The 15,727-nt window shown below is 41.4% G+C and overlaps 1 protein-coding gene across 2 annotated transcripts in view; it reads right to left on the minus strand.

The window, feature by feature from the left end:
- Positions 1-395: 395 nt before the first annotated feature.
- The window catches only part of LOC307026122 (cadherin-18), a 75,134-nt gene continuing 59,802 nt past the window's right edge, over positions 396-15,727 (minus strand). For both annotated transcript variants that reach the window (XM_079661267.1, XM_079661268.1), the window contains exons 11-12: positions 5,480-5,731; positions 396-1,182 (exon numbers count right to left, since the gene is read on the minus strand). In XM_079661267.1, coding sequence (XP_079517393.1) covers positions 671-1,182; positions 5,480-5,731 — 764 coding nt within the window. In that variant the 3' untranslated portion in view covers positions 396-670. The remainder of the gene's footprint in view (positions 1,183-5,479; positions 5,732-15,727) is intronic.

Genomic DNA, 15,727 nt, shown 5'->3' on the forward strand with positions numbered 1-15,727 from the left:
GAGGGCTCACACACACCCCTTGAATCGGAAAGCTCAGGCCCATGAGGAGTTCATGGGGAAACTCCAGGGTACCAAGGTTGCATAATTTACAGTAGGTCTGTGTGTTGGGAAAGCAGATGGGTATAATGCTTGAAATGAAAATGCTACTTGTTAACGGTAAGTTGCATTGTATAATAATCGTTGGCTTGCCTACCCTTTTGCCAAAAAACAAAATGTGCCTTACAAACATGTTATCGAGTGGAGGTGTCATTATTGTGCATTTGGCAGATTCAGCATTATCCTCTTCTTGGTGGAACGTAAACACTTTAGAGATGCCTCCCACCATGATAATCTTAACCGAATGCTGCACTGCGTATCCATTTGTGGAGGAAGAAGACAAACTTGCAATATTTTTTCACATATCCACTCATATGGATTTCAGGACTTTATTGAGCAATAAAAAATATACACCAAGGAAAATATCCTTCTCCCCCCATATTGTTGTTCTTCACTCTCAAAATCTATTTCGATACTTCCAGATGAACGGCTCAAATTGACAAAATGAAAAAAAAAAATAGAGCAGTCTTTTTAGTTCAACAGTTGTAAACCACCGGAACAGTTTGAAAGCATCTGTTTGTTCGTATAGTTCGCTTTTTGAAAAATGTATTTCAAACAGGAGGGCTATCCCAGACTAGGCGGTCACCTCTGACTCTGACTCTGCCTCTGCGTAGAGTTCTGCCAGTTTCTGGAACTGGGGCCCCCAGTTGTCTAGGTAGTTATAATCCTGCTCTGATTGTGTTCCGGGAGTGTCTAAAGGGCTGACGGAGCCCGTGGGGGAGCCCTGGCCCTCGTAGGCGTAGGTCTGGAGAGAGTCGTAAGGCGGCACGCTGGTATCCATGTCGGCCTCCACCAGTCTCTGCCTGATAAACTCGTGCACATCCGACTCATCCAGCTCCACTGCTACGGCCCGGTGGCTGCGGTTGAGCGCGCAGTGTTTTCTTTTCTCCGGCCGAATGTCCCGTCGGAACTTGAATTCCTCGGCGGCAGCGGGGTTACGAAGGGCGATGATGTCGAAGGCCTCGGTGTCCTCCTCGCCTCCGCCCTCATCGTCATACGTGACTACGTTCTCTCGGATGTCCTCTTCAGAGATTATAAGCGGCTCCTTCTTGCTCCGCCTCAGTGTGATGAAGAGAACCACAATGGCTGCAAAAGAGAAGCGTTCTTTGTTTCAATTAACAGTGGTGAGGATAATATCCCTCAAAAATCAATAGGTTGCAACGTCTGAGCATTATTCCAGTATTTAACTTCGTACAATAAACTCAAATATGTAATAACTCTGGATTATAGTCAACAGTCAGAAAATTGCTTTTCACAACAATTAAATTGACAAAGTGCTTAGCAGAAGACTATCACATTACAGAAACGTTGGAAGTGAACACAAGCTGACATTTTGTGCATATTTATCTGTTTTTCCCTCAGGACACTAAAACTAGCCAAGCGTTGAAGATTTGTAAATCGATAAAGCACATTAGCTGACATTAGCAAAGGCTGTGATATTACTTTGAATACAAGCTGTTGAGATGATGACAATACACACATTACCATTATCTGCGGAACATTTCATCTAACATCCAGCTTAAACAGCCAGTGAATATCAAGTGAACATGTGACAATATATGGAAGAATATCTCATCTTTGAGTTCCACGTGGAAATAATGAGCTTGTTGTGACACATTAGAGAAAATATAGCACAATGAAAGCTAAGTAGCTTCCAGTGTGAAATATCTTTTCCATCTGCTAATGAAGTCATGAAGCCGAGGAATATTTGATGACATGCTACATACAGCTTGGAACTTGTTCGTACATCTAATGAGAGTTATCTTGAAGGGCTTTTTTTGTTAATAATGACCTTTCTGCAGGATGTTAACAGTGACATATATCTAATGAAAAGCTTATAGAATCAGAGTACATTTGTACATTAGTGCAATATCTAAAAGGAGTTCAATATGCTGCATTAACAGACCACAGAGCTATATCAGCGTTCCTGCAGGGGTATGAATAAAAACAGATGAATATACACTGTTATTGAATAAAAAACTGTTATAAGGTTTATTTATATACTGTAAATAGCACCAAAGTTATGATCAGCCTCTGGGGTGAGACGTAACACATTCAAGGTGAGAGCTCAACAGAGAGACATGAAGGTGGTTTTTGGATTAAGAGGAGGTAGAGGTAGAGGCTTTCATAACGTCAAGGATGCACTGATGCATTTGACTAATCTACTGTATTTATTCAAGCAACACATTTGTTGTATACATATTGTAGAGAGTATGGAGAGAGAGAGGCATACTGTAAAGCAATTTCAAAGACGACTTAAGCCTCGGAGCAGACTAAAGGTGTGTTTACACCAAGCTTCAGCTGTTTAGTTAAACCCTGCAGCCGATTCTTTCTCAGTTCTCTGAGGCAGGTGTGAATAATCCCACTCAAACTGTGGCAGAACTGATGAAATGTACCAGAATAGACTGAAAACGATAGATGTAGTCCACTACTACTTTAAAGTAGGGTTAGGGACTAGGATTGACAACACATAGATGTTGTTCCCTACTACTTTACATAAGAGTTAGAGACTAGGGTAGGACAGAAAATATATTGAATACTTCTATTACTTTAAAATAGGATTAGGGTTTAACAAAACATAGATGTAGGTTTAGGAACTTCAAAACTGAACAATTATGTGTTTATTCTCCTTATGATTTGTATAGTCTTCAAATGTAATTATTTGCCCAATTTATAAAGTCTGGGTTCATACACCCACAGCTACTTCTTCATGCTTTAACCGCAGGGTGGAACCCCAAAACTCATTCCAGTAACTGCACCACTTGAGGCCATGATGCATTTCCCTCAAAACAAGAGTGGCAGTTATATAATGGGACATTACACGTGGAATGCAAGAAAGTAACATTTTCCATTAGGCACAACAATTTGTTTGACTGTTCCCTTAAACACCTTATGACTTATTATGTTATTATACACACATCTATCTACATATCTTTCATTGTTCAGTGCGCTTCCTCGTCTGTGTTTTTAATGAAATGTCCCCTAACCTGCATGTGATTAAACTATACAAAAAAACTAAAACAGATTCACTTTACCTCAAGTGGGGTTGGAGAAGGTGAAAAACACAATTTCTGTGGGACAGTGCTTATTGTTTAACCAGTTATGGGAAACCAATTAAACAATGTTAGGATTTGAGAATCTGCTGGGTAAATCATTGTCAGCAGAACTAGGAAATACAGAATTTTTGGCTTTTCAATACATTTCTCAGCTACTTTTTATTTGGCTACTCTTTTCGGTATGAAAATAATGACTCACTTAATACCGCCTTAATATTGAACAGCATTCCATATGCCAAACTGCAGTTTCCAAAGTTTGTGGTCTGCTTGTATTTGCTGTCTATTCCCATCCACTGTGCACACCATATTGTATTACACCCTTTACATTAATGCTCCCTCGATGGTCCATTCAGGTCATTTCATTTGCCTCACCAGGGCTGGTAGAGGTCTAACTGGTACTCACTACACCACTTATGGCACCAGACAGTATTACCCCAGTCAGCCGATATGTATTTCTGCAGCAGGAGCCATTGCAGGAGTCTCATCCATGCTACATGTCTCCTTGTTATGGAAGATTAGACTGAGGGACCAGTTATTATACCATATTAAAAGAGGATGTGATTACAAAATTCACTTTTTCAGTGCACACTTATGCACATGGCTATGGGTAATTTCCTAAAATTACCTTTTTACTAAAATAAAATATATTACAATTGCCATTAGTATTTGGTCTGTGTTGGTACAAAGTCACTTGAATTCATCCATAATGTTTTTTCTTGACAATATTTTATGTTGTGCAAGTCATGTGTGAAGTCAGCTAAGAGATTTATATTTGTATCCCTTTCTGAGTTGGTGCAGGCTTAATAAGGGGGACCCATGTTAATACCAGGTGTAAATGAGCCCATTAAGTATTGAGGGTTGATACTGAGCCTTGTAGTGCAGTGAGAGAAATGCATGACAGGCAAACAACTGGGGACAGTGCAGATAATAAGCATGCGTTACCCCAAGACACCCACATTCCGCTATATCTTTCTGCTATGAACACCAGAGATGGGGAATAATGAAACAATTGTACGGTCAAGTCAAATGATGGGGTGTTAAATGGAGTGAAATCTGATTTATTTCGCCCGCAACCCAATAACAAAATGTGTAATATGAGGTGACAGGATTTCAGACCTCTGTCCAGTATATGAGCCGAGCGTGAGACTCCTCACTTGTTACTGGAAAGTGTGAACCGCAATGCAACACGAAAAAAAGAAGTGTGATCATATCCTGCCTCTTGCTGTTTATCTCTCTCTGTCCTAACTAGTATCTGTTGGTGATTACAGATTCAGCGTGTGTCTCTCACTCCGAACAGCGGTGATGGCCTTTTGTTCGCCGCAGCCAGAGGCTTTGGCATGGAGGAGGAAACAGCAAGTATGAATATGCATAACCTTCACGCGCTAATGTCCAGAGACAATCACTGAAGAGAGGAGGGAGAGCAGATAGGCTGAGGCGTGTTGTTCGACAGTTTTGTCAAATCATGTCCTGCTGCGGTTTGGTTTGCAGAGGCATGCTCTGACAGGAGATTTGTTTGGACTTCTGCTATATTTGACCTTGGATTTTGCACCATCTTTCCAACGTCTTCCACCCCAAACGCTGACATTCGAAGTGTCAAGATGTTTTAAACATTTATTTATAATCACTTTGGCAGGACTGGTTGCTATGGTAACAAGACACACGTACTCATTGACTGAAGGCGTGTTTACTTGCTGCTGCCACTCCTGCCTAATGGAGTCATGGTGCAGAACAAGTCCAAAATCTGTCTCTTTATTGGCTGTCACCACATTCCCGCATGCTTCTCCTCAGTCACAACATGAGATGTTAAACGTGTGGGAGGAAGATTGAGATGCGTAGTAAAAGAGCACATATGGATCGAATTGCCAACAAATGTGATTTAAGTATAATCTGATTTCCTGATTTCAAGCCGCCTGTCTGCACATGAATCCTGGCTCGCTCTTAAATCCAAGTTCCACCCTCCAACCACTGTAGGTTCATTCTTTCTCAGTTGTGTGAATCACACATTCGACCCTGCAGTCTCCATTTTTGGCTGTCTTTGTTCCCACCTCTCCTCCAACCTACTCCTTCTGTGTCCTTCTCCTCTGTCCTTTATTTCCTTTTCTTTTACTTCCACCTCTGCCCTCTCCAACTCTTTTCACCCTCATTCTTAATTCTCCCTGTGTCCCCGCACGTCTTTTCATCCCTCTCTCCTCCTCTGCCCTTGTCAAAAACCCCCTTCCACCCTTCGCTGCTCCTCTATGGTTCACATCCTGTGTCCATGCCCTCAGGATATTTGGCCCCGGGCGCCCCCTCCCCTCCCCTCCCCTGCTGTGGCTGTCCTTACTTACCCAGCAGGATGACGATGCACAGCAGGATGGCGATCAGTGCTCCGGTGCTGAGCCCCGCGGAGGAGAGGAACGCCTCGCCTTGGCACATCCGGACCTTGCCATGGCGTTGGCACGGGCACACCCTCAGGGTCAGGGTGCTGGTGCCGCTCAGAGAGGGCTCCCCGCCGTCCCAAACCACGATGGGCAGCTCGTACAGCTCCTGGGTCTGCTGGTTGAAGCGCCTCCGCCTGGCAATGATGCTGGCCGAGCTGTCTATAATTATAAAAAAAAACATGTTTAGGGAAATTAGACCCCTTGGCCTAAATGTCTAATTGTTGATTTCCTCTTTCTTCTCAATTGAGAAGACCTGCAATTATCTTTTTCGTCTAGGCAACGCAGGTTTATTTATACAGCACATTTCAACATAAAGCAACGTTAAAAGCATTTAGATACAGTGCAACAGAAGCTTGATTTGATTGAAGCCAGCGGAAAAAAAATAAACAGACTGACATTGGGTTCAAGGGTACCAATCTTCAGCCAAACAAAAATAAAATAATCCAATAAAGCACATTTCCCATTGTGAATTGTGATTTTTGCTGTTGAAGTATCTCAAGCTGGTTTAATTCAAACTACGGCTTCGCTGTGTGCAAAGGCTAATTCATTTCAAAGTAGTTGGTTTACTATTTTTAATGCGCTGCAAAAGAGCAGTTTCACCTTGGGCTCGCGCAGAAAAGACGTCTAAGGGAACGTGTCAGGTAGATAAACAGAGATAAAAGTGCTACATTTGTAAAGAAGAAAACACAAACAAGGGAACCCGAGAGCAAGGTTTTATGAGATGATTCTGCAGAGGAAGAAGTAAATAAACACGGAGGCAACTCTTGTATACACAAAAAAGGTGGAATGGAAAGGATTGTGTTTTGCTTGTTGTCCCTCTCAGATGGACTTTTATAAAAAGCTAGGACATCTATAACATACTGTACAGACTACTTCACAATGTCCTCTATACTGTAGCCCACGTAAGCAGCCTTGTCTCCTTCAGACTCAGACTGTAACAATAACAGATGCAAGACACATTTTGGCTTTTGTTTTGGCTTACAAACTGCAACCAAACAAATGGTCTAATTTATAACTGGGGCGTCAGCGCAAAAATAGCAGCTGTTCAGTATTTTCCTTCGCAACAAGCTTATTTCACTTTGGTTAAGAAATGCATGCTAAGAAGCTTACAGCAACAGTTCACACTGGACTGAGGATTAGCCATTAAGAGTTTGACATACAATCTTTACAGGTGTGTGTAGGCTCTTAGCGAGGGGTTACCTCAGCAGGAAATCCCCATGTTTATATTTGAGAAGTGTCCAATTAGCATGGCTTATGGACAATAGAGAGTATTACCACAGTACGTACTAAAAACCAGCAAAATTCAAGGCAAACTGTTCCTTTTTAACTTGGCCTCACATGACTGACTGACTAGATGACACGATAAATAAACACAAAAGATATTCCGAGTTGGGAAAATGCTGAATCGTGCACAGGGCAACCTTTCACTTCGCCACCCAGCGAAAAACACCTCTGCCGCTGCATCATTCTGCTGCTCTGAGACCTCGCCTCCCACTCCAATCTCTGCTCTATCTATGAATAATTACAATGATCGACAGTTGGAATGACAACATGTACTTCAAGCTTTATTAAGTCAGACTCGCAGTATCACCGTATCAGCAAGCAGATGGGGTGGAGGGGGGGTGTGAGAGAGGGAGTGCAGTGTGCAAGATGCAAATTGCAAGGAGGAGAGATGGGGAGTCGGAGGATGAGAGGAGAAGAGGGGGGTGAATGGAGGAGGTTGTGTGTGTGTGAGCTGAGTCAAAGAGAGACAACCAGGGCGGTGTGTTCTCCGTCACAGCCTGCACTTTGAAGCAGAGACCCACGGCAGCACAGGTCCTTGTACAGAGCACCACGAGGAAGTGCACATCAATTACGACTAATTTCACATTCAGCCACGCTCGGCGCAGGTGGCTGCAGGAGAGCTGTGCGTTTGTTGATTAATGCCGCAGTGAGGTGGGCAATCTGCAGCCTCATAAGAGCAGAGACTGCAGGAGGTAGCACGCTTAACGTGTTCTGACAGCATGTGACGCTACCCGCAGTGCGAGGTAGGTAACCGCCTAGGAAATGAGGGGAAATATGCTTTTAGGAGCATTTCACACTTCATTTGAAACGATCCTGCACATTCTGATCCGTGTTATTTTTGCACACCACTAGCAATCAAATTTGGAGTCACATAAAATGGCATTCATATGCATGTTTTGGAGGTTCTAGTCAGTCATTTGGAATTCCCTGTGCACTGAGTTTGTTAAGCCAGCAACTGGAAAATCAACTCAATGTTTTTCACGTTCTTCAGAAGCATTAGCATGATCACTTGCATAACTGTTTGATCTATATGCATTCCTGTATCTCCATGTCAAGATATGAAGATAAGTGGGATTTCACAGCATGAGATAATAAAATTGGCAAATACTTGATTTGATTATAATCATTTTATTACTGTTATGAAAAGACAATGAAGCCGTTATAACGGTATCAAACCATAACATCCCTTATTTTGAGTTGCAAACGACACAATAAACGAAGTCGAACAACATTTAGATTGAATTCATTCAAGAAACTTATTTTATAGTGAATGCAATTACCCTTTGACAAGAAGCCGACTCATTGTTGAACATATGTGTTATTTAAAAATGGAATCCAAAAATACCCCAACAATAGACACATCAGCCTCTCTGCAGACTTCACACTTGCCTACACATGCTCTGAGCTGATTCTGTGTGAACCTGGGTGGGTGTGTGTAGGTGCCGTGTATGGGATTCAACACGAAGCTATTCTCCAGCTGCCACTTAGAGCACGACATACACCGTGGAGCAGAATATAAAGTTGGTCAAGTTGTAAAGGTTCTAAACTAATGTTGTTCAGGATGCAAAGGAACAAATCAATTCTACTGTGTAGGTGCTTCAGGTATTTCTCATAAAAAACAGAATGTATAAATGTTTGATGATAGAAAACTGAGCAAATCTCTGTTTTTGAAATGCTGAAAATGGCATTCAATAACATTTTGAAATGAAAAATACTTTAATTTATCAAAATAACTTAATAGAGACTTGCATAACCCAAAAAGTAATATACCAAACAGAATGTTTGAAGAGAAAAGGACAAATAAGTAACGTTACATGTCATTTTTTTTGATAGTTTTGAATGTAGGTCTGTAGTGCAGTTTTGTCCAAACACTTATATATACTTTGGTGCGGTAATAACAGGCCTTTCATGCAGAATAACAATCAGCAGATTAAAGACAAATGCAGCAATCACCTTTTTAAAAGAAGCTCCTGCATTCAATCAGGATTAGTCTGACTCAGTAATGCTTAGCTTTACAAAACACCCCCCAGCAGTGACTACAGATAGCACTTAGTGATCAGAAACAGCAAAATTACACTGTCAGTGTGGTTTGTTTCATAAGGTTGTGTTTTTGTGTATTCAGTTAATTATGGTTTGGACAGTACAGTATGTTGTGCTGTAACAATCAAAGAGGTCTGCAGAGTACTGTTATTATTTTCCTCTGTTGTGCGGAACGAAATTGGTTCACACCTTCCGTGATGCACACACACACACACACACACACACACACACACACACACACACACACACACACACACACACACACACACACACACACACACACACACACACACACACACACACACACACACACACACACACACACACACACACACACACACACACACACACACACACACACACACACACACACACACACACACACACACACTTCATTACATTTTATTAAAACATTAAAGAATGTGCTAAAATGTTTTAGCACATTCAAGTTTTCAGGTTAATCGTTAGTGCAAACATTTTGATAGCCCTATCATAAACAAATATATATTTATTTATAATAAAGGAATCTTGAAATCATAAACACTGAATAGGGACATCTCTGAACTTTAAATAATAGGAAGGCTTATCAAACACCATGGAGTCTGACAATAGATAGCTGTCTGGAAGTTTTAACGAAAGCAAGCTGCTCTGCCCTTTTCACCCAATCTATGCCGTTTCAGCACATAACACACTGTTTGGGAATCTAGCAGAAACACCGCCTATGCAAGTAAAGTGTGAATGGCATAAAAGCTAATTAAACGTCCCACATATCAATGGCTTGACAGCGCTTCTTTTAACACCGCTGATTAACTGTAAAATGATAAGGTCTTCTCCATGTACACTGGAAGAAGACTCCTTAAGAAACCAATTGATCTATTTAAGTATGTGGCTTATTTAGAGATCACAGCCCCTGTTTAATTGCCTTTTTAGAAGCAAATGTCATCACAACGTGACAGATAAGAAGATCAAAGATGTGTTTCGATTTTCAGTCATTGTAAAGCAGTATATATTTAAAGGGCTTTTACCAGAACAGGTTTGTTGCAAAGTGCTTTCCTGCAGAAGCATCCCGCTTGTTTTGCAGCTTTAGTGGTGCCTATTATGCTGAAGGAATTTGACCTTCATTTAATGCAGCACATTGAGCACTTTACCCGCATCAACTGTCTGCAAGATAACTCGGAAGAGCATTGACTTCATCTCCGCAAACAAAGATCACAGTTCTGCAGAAAGAGACAGGCCTTGATCTTCATCTACGGATGGATCTGTGTTTTCAGTTTTTAGCCTACAATGGATACTCAACAATGAGGCTGATCTGACTTAGCTCAACACACGATAGCTGTTAACAAATGTGATATCTGATAACTTTATTTCCTAAATTCTGGTCATGTTTTCTGTGACCATTTTAATGTCTTTATGCAGATGCAACTTTTCTTATTTCAAGTTCTCCCTTCTGAGTCAACACACGTATACTATTTTCCGCTCTCTTTAATTTTTTTCTTTGATGAGAATATCTCTGCAATTTACAAAACTATACATATTTCACAATGAAGTAGCGAATGCATTTACTACAGCATAAATATATTATTTTTTCATAGGCATATGAATAATTGTATGAGTGTTCAGTTTTTTCAAGGCCAAAATAAAAAATATTCATCAGCAACTGACCTCTTCTAGCTACACATCACTTCACTCAACTCCGTATGCTCCCCTCTCCTCCCCACTATCCAGCTTCGAACTTCTCACTGTCACTGAACTATCAAATCTCATTCGTAAATCCAAATCATCCACCTGCCAGCTTTACCCCCTTCCTACCCACCTCGTTAAAGCATGTCTACCTTCTCTCTCCGCTTTAATTACCGACATAATTCACTCCTCCCTTACCTCTGGTCTCGTCCCCTCATCCCTCAAAACAGGTGCAATAACCCCTATTCTCAAGAAACCAGGTGCGGACCCCTACAACTTGAATAATTTCCGCCCAATCTCTAATTTACCATTTCTCTCCAAGATACTCGAAAGAACTGTTGCAGCCCAAGTCCACACTCATCTGAACAACAATAATCTTTTTGAAGAATTTCAGTCTGGTTTCCGCTCCTCACACAGTACAGAGACGGCCATGGTTACAATCACAAACGATCTCCTGGTAGCGGCTGACTCTGGGCTCTTATCCATACTCATCCTCCTTGACCTGACTGCAGCCTTTGACACAATCTCACACCACATCCTCCTTGACAGATTGTCTTCCATTGGTATCACTGGCACATCCCACACCTGGTTTAGATCCTTCCTCTCCGGCCGTACTCACTTTGTCCGACTCAAACACTTCAAATCACATTCCCATCCAGTCTTCACTGGTGTTCCTCAGGGTTCTGTCTTGGGCCCCCTCCTATTTATCATCTACCTTCTACCTCTCGGCCATATCTTCAGAAAATACGCAATCCAATTTCACTGCTACGCGGATGACACCCAGCTCTATTTCTCCACCAAACCCACTTCCACTCTCCCCCCCACTGCCCTTTCTGACTGCTTACTGGAAATCAAATCCTGGTTCTCATCCAACTTTTTAAAACTAAACAGTGATAAAACTGAGTTTCTCTTAGTTGGCTCCAAATCCACTCTGGCCAAAACTGACACATTTTTCCTCACTATTGACAATTCCACAGTCCCACCCTCCCCCCAAGTTAAGAGTCTGGGTGTCATCCTTGACAGCACATTATCATTTGAAGCTCACATCAACAACATCACTCGATCTGCTTACTTCCACCTCCGCAATATTAACCGCCTCCGCCCATCACTTACACCCAACAGCACCGCCATCCTCATCCACGCCCTCGTTACATCCCGTATTGATTATTGCAACTCCATCCTCTCTGGTCTTCCTCACAAATCCCTGCGTAAGCTTCAACTAGTCCAAAACTCAGCCGCCCGTATCATTACCAGAACACCTTCCATTAATCATATCACTCCGGTTCTCCAACAACTCCATTGGCTGCCCGTTAAATACCGCATAGATTTTAAAGTGTTGCTCCTCACCTTCAAGGCCCTTCACACTCTTGCACCTCCATATCTCTCTGAATTCCTTCACACCTACACTCCCTCTCGTGCCCTCTGATCCTCCTCTGCCTTCCTACTCACTGTACCTTCTGCCCGCCTGACCAGCATGGGGTCAAGAGCCTTCAGCCACTCTGCACCCCGTCTCTGGAACTCTCTCCCACAAGACATCTGCAATATGGACTCACTATCAACTTTCAAATCCAGGCTGAAAACACACCTTTTTAAACTGGCATATTCAATATCTTAATAATTTTTCTAAACTGATTGTTGTTTTTAAGTATTTGTTTTAAGTCTTGTATTACTGTGTGATCTTCTTTGTTGCTTGTTTTTAATTATGCTCTGTAAGGTGTCCTTGAGAGCCTTGAAAGGCGCCCATAAATAAAATGCATCATTATTTTTATTATTATTATTATTAGTTTTGGCCAAACATGCATTTTGGGAGGCCTCCTTTCTACATCAAATTATTTCTATTTTCTTGAGTCAGGTGGATGTGTGTCAAGCTAAATTCTCAGACATTTTCTTGCAGGTGTCCCTGAGATATCATGTTTAGGAGAATGGGAAGGACCTATGTATAACCTTGGAAACAGCCCTAGTTCCTATAATAGTCATTACTTTCTTAAACTACCAAATATGTATTTCCTTCTGCAAAAACTGTGGACAAAGCAACCCAACTCCAAGTTCCATGAGTCCCATTGTGAGCTTACTGTGAAGTGAGCAGGAAAGGAGGTCATGAGAGAGTTAGTGGTGTGAGTGACAGAGGGATTTTCGTCAGTTGCACAACAACAGAGGGAGGTATTAGGCTCTGGCACAGAGCAGCCACCAACTGTTGGTCCGCTACAAAGAAAGAAGCAGCTCTGAGTGTGAAGAGCTTACTTTAATTATCAGACACAGGAGTCAACAGTATGGTACATTGTGTTCCTCTCTCTCGCTCTCTCCCACAAATATATTGTGAACACAGCAACTTCTCATACCCAAGTGCAGCCGAACGCTATATGACTCCGACACCTCTTTGGAGTGTGAATGCAAATGCGGGCACCAAGTGACTGGAGATGGCAGCAGCTTCAAATTCAGGGGGATTTTGGTGTTTGGAAAAGTATGGATAGGCTAAGAGAAACTTCGAGACAAGTAATTACTAATTATTGTAGGTGGACAAGAAATACATAGAAACTACATGACCTCATGACTTCACCGCCGAAGCTAAGGGCGGCTAATGTTTGGCTTGATGACGTTTCATAGACTCATTTAGACACTTTTTGGCAACTACTGTGTTTGTGACACATTAAAGCTTCTGAAATTCATGACTGTGGCTATACTACATATGTACAACAGTATTTTAGACTAACCAAAAATAAAGTTAAACCGGAACTAGTACAATGCTAATTTCTTGTTTTTAACCTGTTAAACCCCAAGCCTGTTTTTCAGGTCTCAGGCTCGAAAATGACATGCCCAGGACAAATGACTATATCTTCACTTCTAAAAGGGGTAAATTAACAATCTTTTTTCTCAAAGCAATGATACGCCTGTGAGTTGGATATAGAAACGTCAGAATGAATATAGATGTTTTTATTTTAAAGTAAATTCAGATTGAACATAGTAAAAACATTTAAATGATAGTTTCCGTCCAAAAAAAAACAAAACACTTATAGTGAAAAACCACCCTTGAATGATGGGAATCGGAGACTAAAAGCTTTAGGAACCCAAACTATAACATATAATGAGTGCCCTGTATCAAGATTGATGCAAAACAAGTTAAATCTGACCTTTTTAGAGAGGTTTAGAAAAAAAAATACCCACTTCTAGGGTCATTTGGGTGTATTTGCCATATCTCTGGAACCCATCGGTCGATTTTGGTGATTGACACCACTTTTAAACCGTTATAACCAATATAATCGAGGGGAACTTCCTAGATCCATCGAAACATTACCATTGGTGAATGAGAGTGATGCGCAGCCAGCATGCCCAAAACCGGAAGCTCCCATACACTCTATATGAAAACTACTCCTATTGACATAAATGTTTTTTGTAAAAATGTTTCATATCCTCAGTTAGCTGAGTTTCTTCCCGTTAAGTGGGTATGACACATTAATAGGTTGCAGTGGCGAACCGTGTCTATCACAACTGGACCTTCTGTAGACACACACCAAAATCAACGTAACACTGTAATATTACAGATCAACAACACAGATACGATTCTCATTTATTCCTTTTACATACATTTTATTACATTTTATTTATATAATTAAATACCTTGAAGGCCCTTACGGTTCGCCACTGATAGGTTGTTAAATGTTAAGAAGCCCTGAGACACAGTTTCATGAATATTGTTGTGTTTTGCACCCGTCCCCGGGGGCATGGGGTTTAACATGACTCATTGCTGCACCACTGCAACAAGGTAATCACTGTAATATAATGTTTTTACTCAAGAATTGCACTTTCTTTTATACATAAACTGCTGAATGTAACATATAGTACACGTGTGTTTGAGAGAGTGTCGTTTTTGAAGCAGAACCCACTTTCCTTGTGTAAAAGCAGCTTAAATAGTGTCCTTGATCAAGACATTTAACTGCTCCAGTGCAGCTCACTTTGTGGTCAACAGAACAAACTGGAGGCTTTCATGTGGTCAACTTACCGCCCGGCTCTGGCTCCAAATCAGAACATGCTCTTTAACAGCTCTCTTGGTTAAATAAAGTATGCCTTGTGAAGAAACAGAGAGTAAAAACTGTTAGTTACATGGCCTATTTATTCCAGAAGGACAGCTTATCCTTAAGGGAATAATTTAGACCACAATATCATTCTTAAACTTCACTTTTCTTTCTAAGTTCTCCCTTGGAAATTCAAAAAGTTTGAACAATTTCTTATATCCGTGTCATGACACATCATCGTCCATCCCACATGGGATTATATCATAGATATATTTTGAGAAAAACTACATCTTGTGGGATGATATTCATCCAAACTGAAAGGCACCATTACTTAAACACGATGAGCAAAAAAAACTTCTATCACTCCTTCAAGAAAGAAAAGTTTCCTCCCAAATGCTTTGGGAATATTTTGCAGCAGATGGCTCTTTTGACAGAGTAAATGGTAAATTGACAGTATTTATGTAGCACTTTATCCAGTCTTTACAACCCCTATAAATGCTTTACATTTACAAGCCATCATTCACCCATCACACCCCATTTTCATACAGCGCAATGTGCCACTCTCTCAGGGAAGCTAACATTCACACAGTTGGCCATGCCATTTCTGATTTTCAAGTATCTTGCCCAAGGATGCATAACCATGTTGACTGCAGGGGCTGGGATCAAACCCACAACTTCTGATTGAAAGTTCTGGGAATGACCGCCATGGAGGACATTATTTCAATTGAATTTCCAACTTTATAACGGACAAAATAACCCTAACCCGGCAAACATCTTAGACCCCATTTACACGCTAACGCATACGATATAAAAAAGTATTCCGTTCACACGAGACCGCTCGGGAGCGCTGGAGACGCTGTAGTACATATGCCGGGCCTGTAAGTGATGCTGTACTTCTGCCACAAAATACACCAAAAGCAGCGAAGAAGACCCCCCTTCTGTTTATGCCCCGCGGTGGATTTAGCAATATGTAGTTCATGTAATTCTCCATGTCCACTTGTTACTGATGGTTGTGGTAGAGTAGCTGTAGATGTTGCACTAACATCTGTAGCGTGGTCAGTAGCAGTAGCAGTAGCTACTGACCATGCCACAGCAGTGAGCAGCAGAGGTGGGGAGAGGTGGGGCTATGGCTTAACCGTTA

The sequence above is a fragment of the Notothenia rossii genome, assembly GCF_949606895.1.
Source record: "Notothenia rossii genome assembly, chromosome: 12".
Classification (NCBI taxonomy): domain Eukaryota; kingdom Metazoa; phylum Chordata; class Actinopteri; order Perciformes; family Nototheniidae; genus Notothenia; species Notothenia rossii.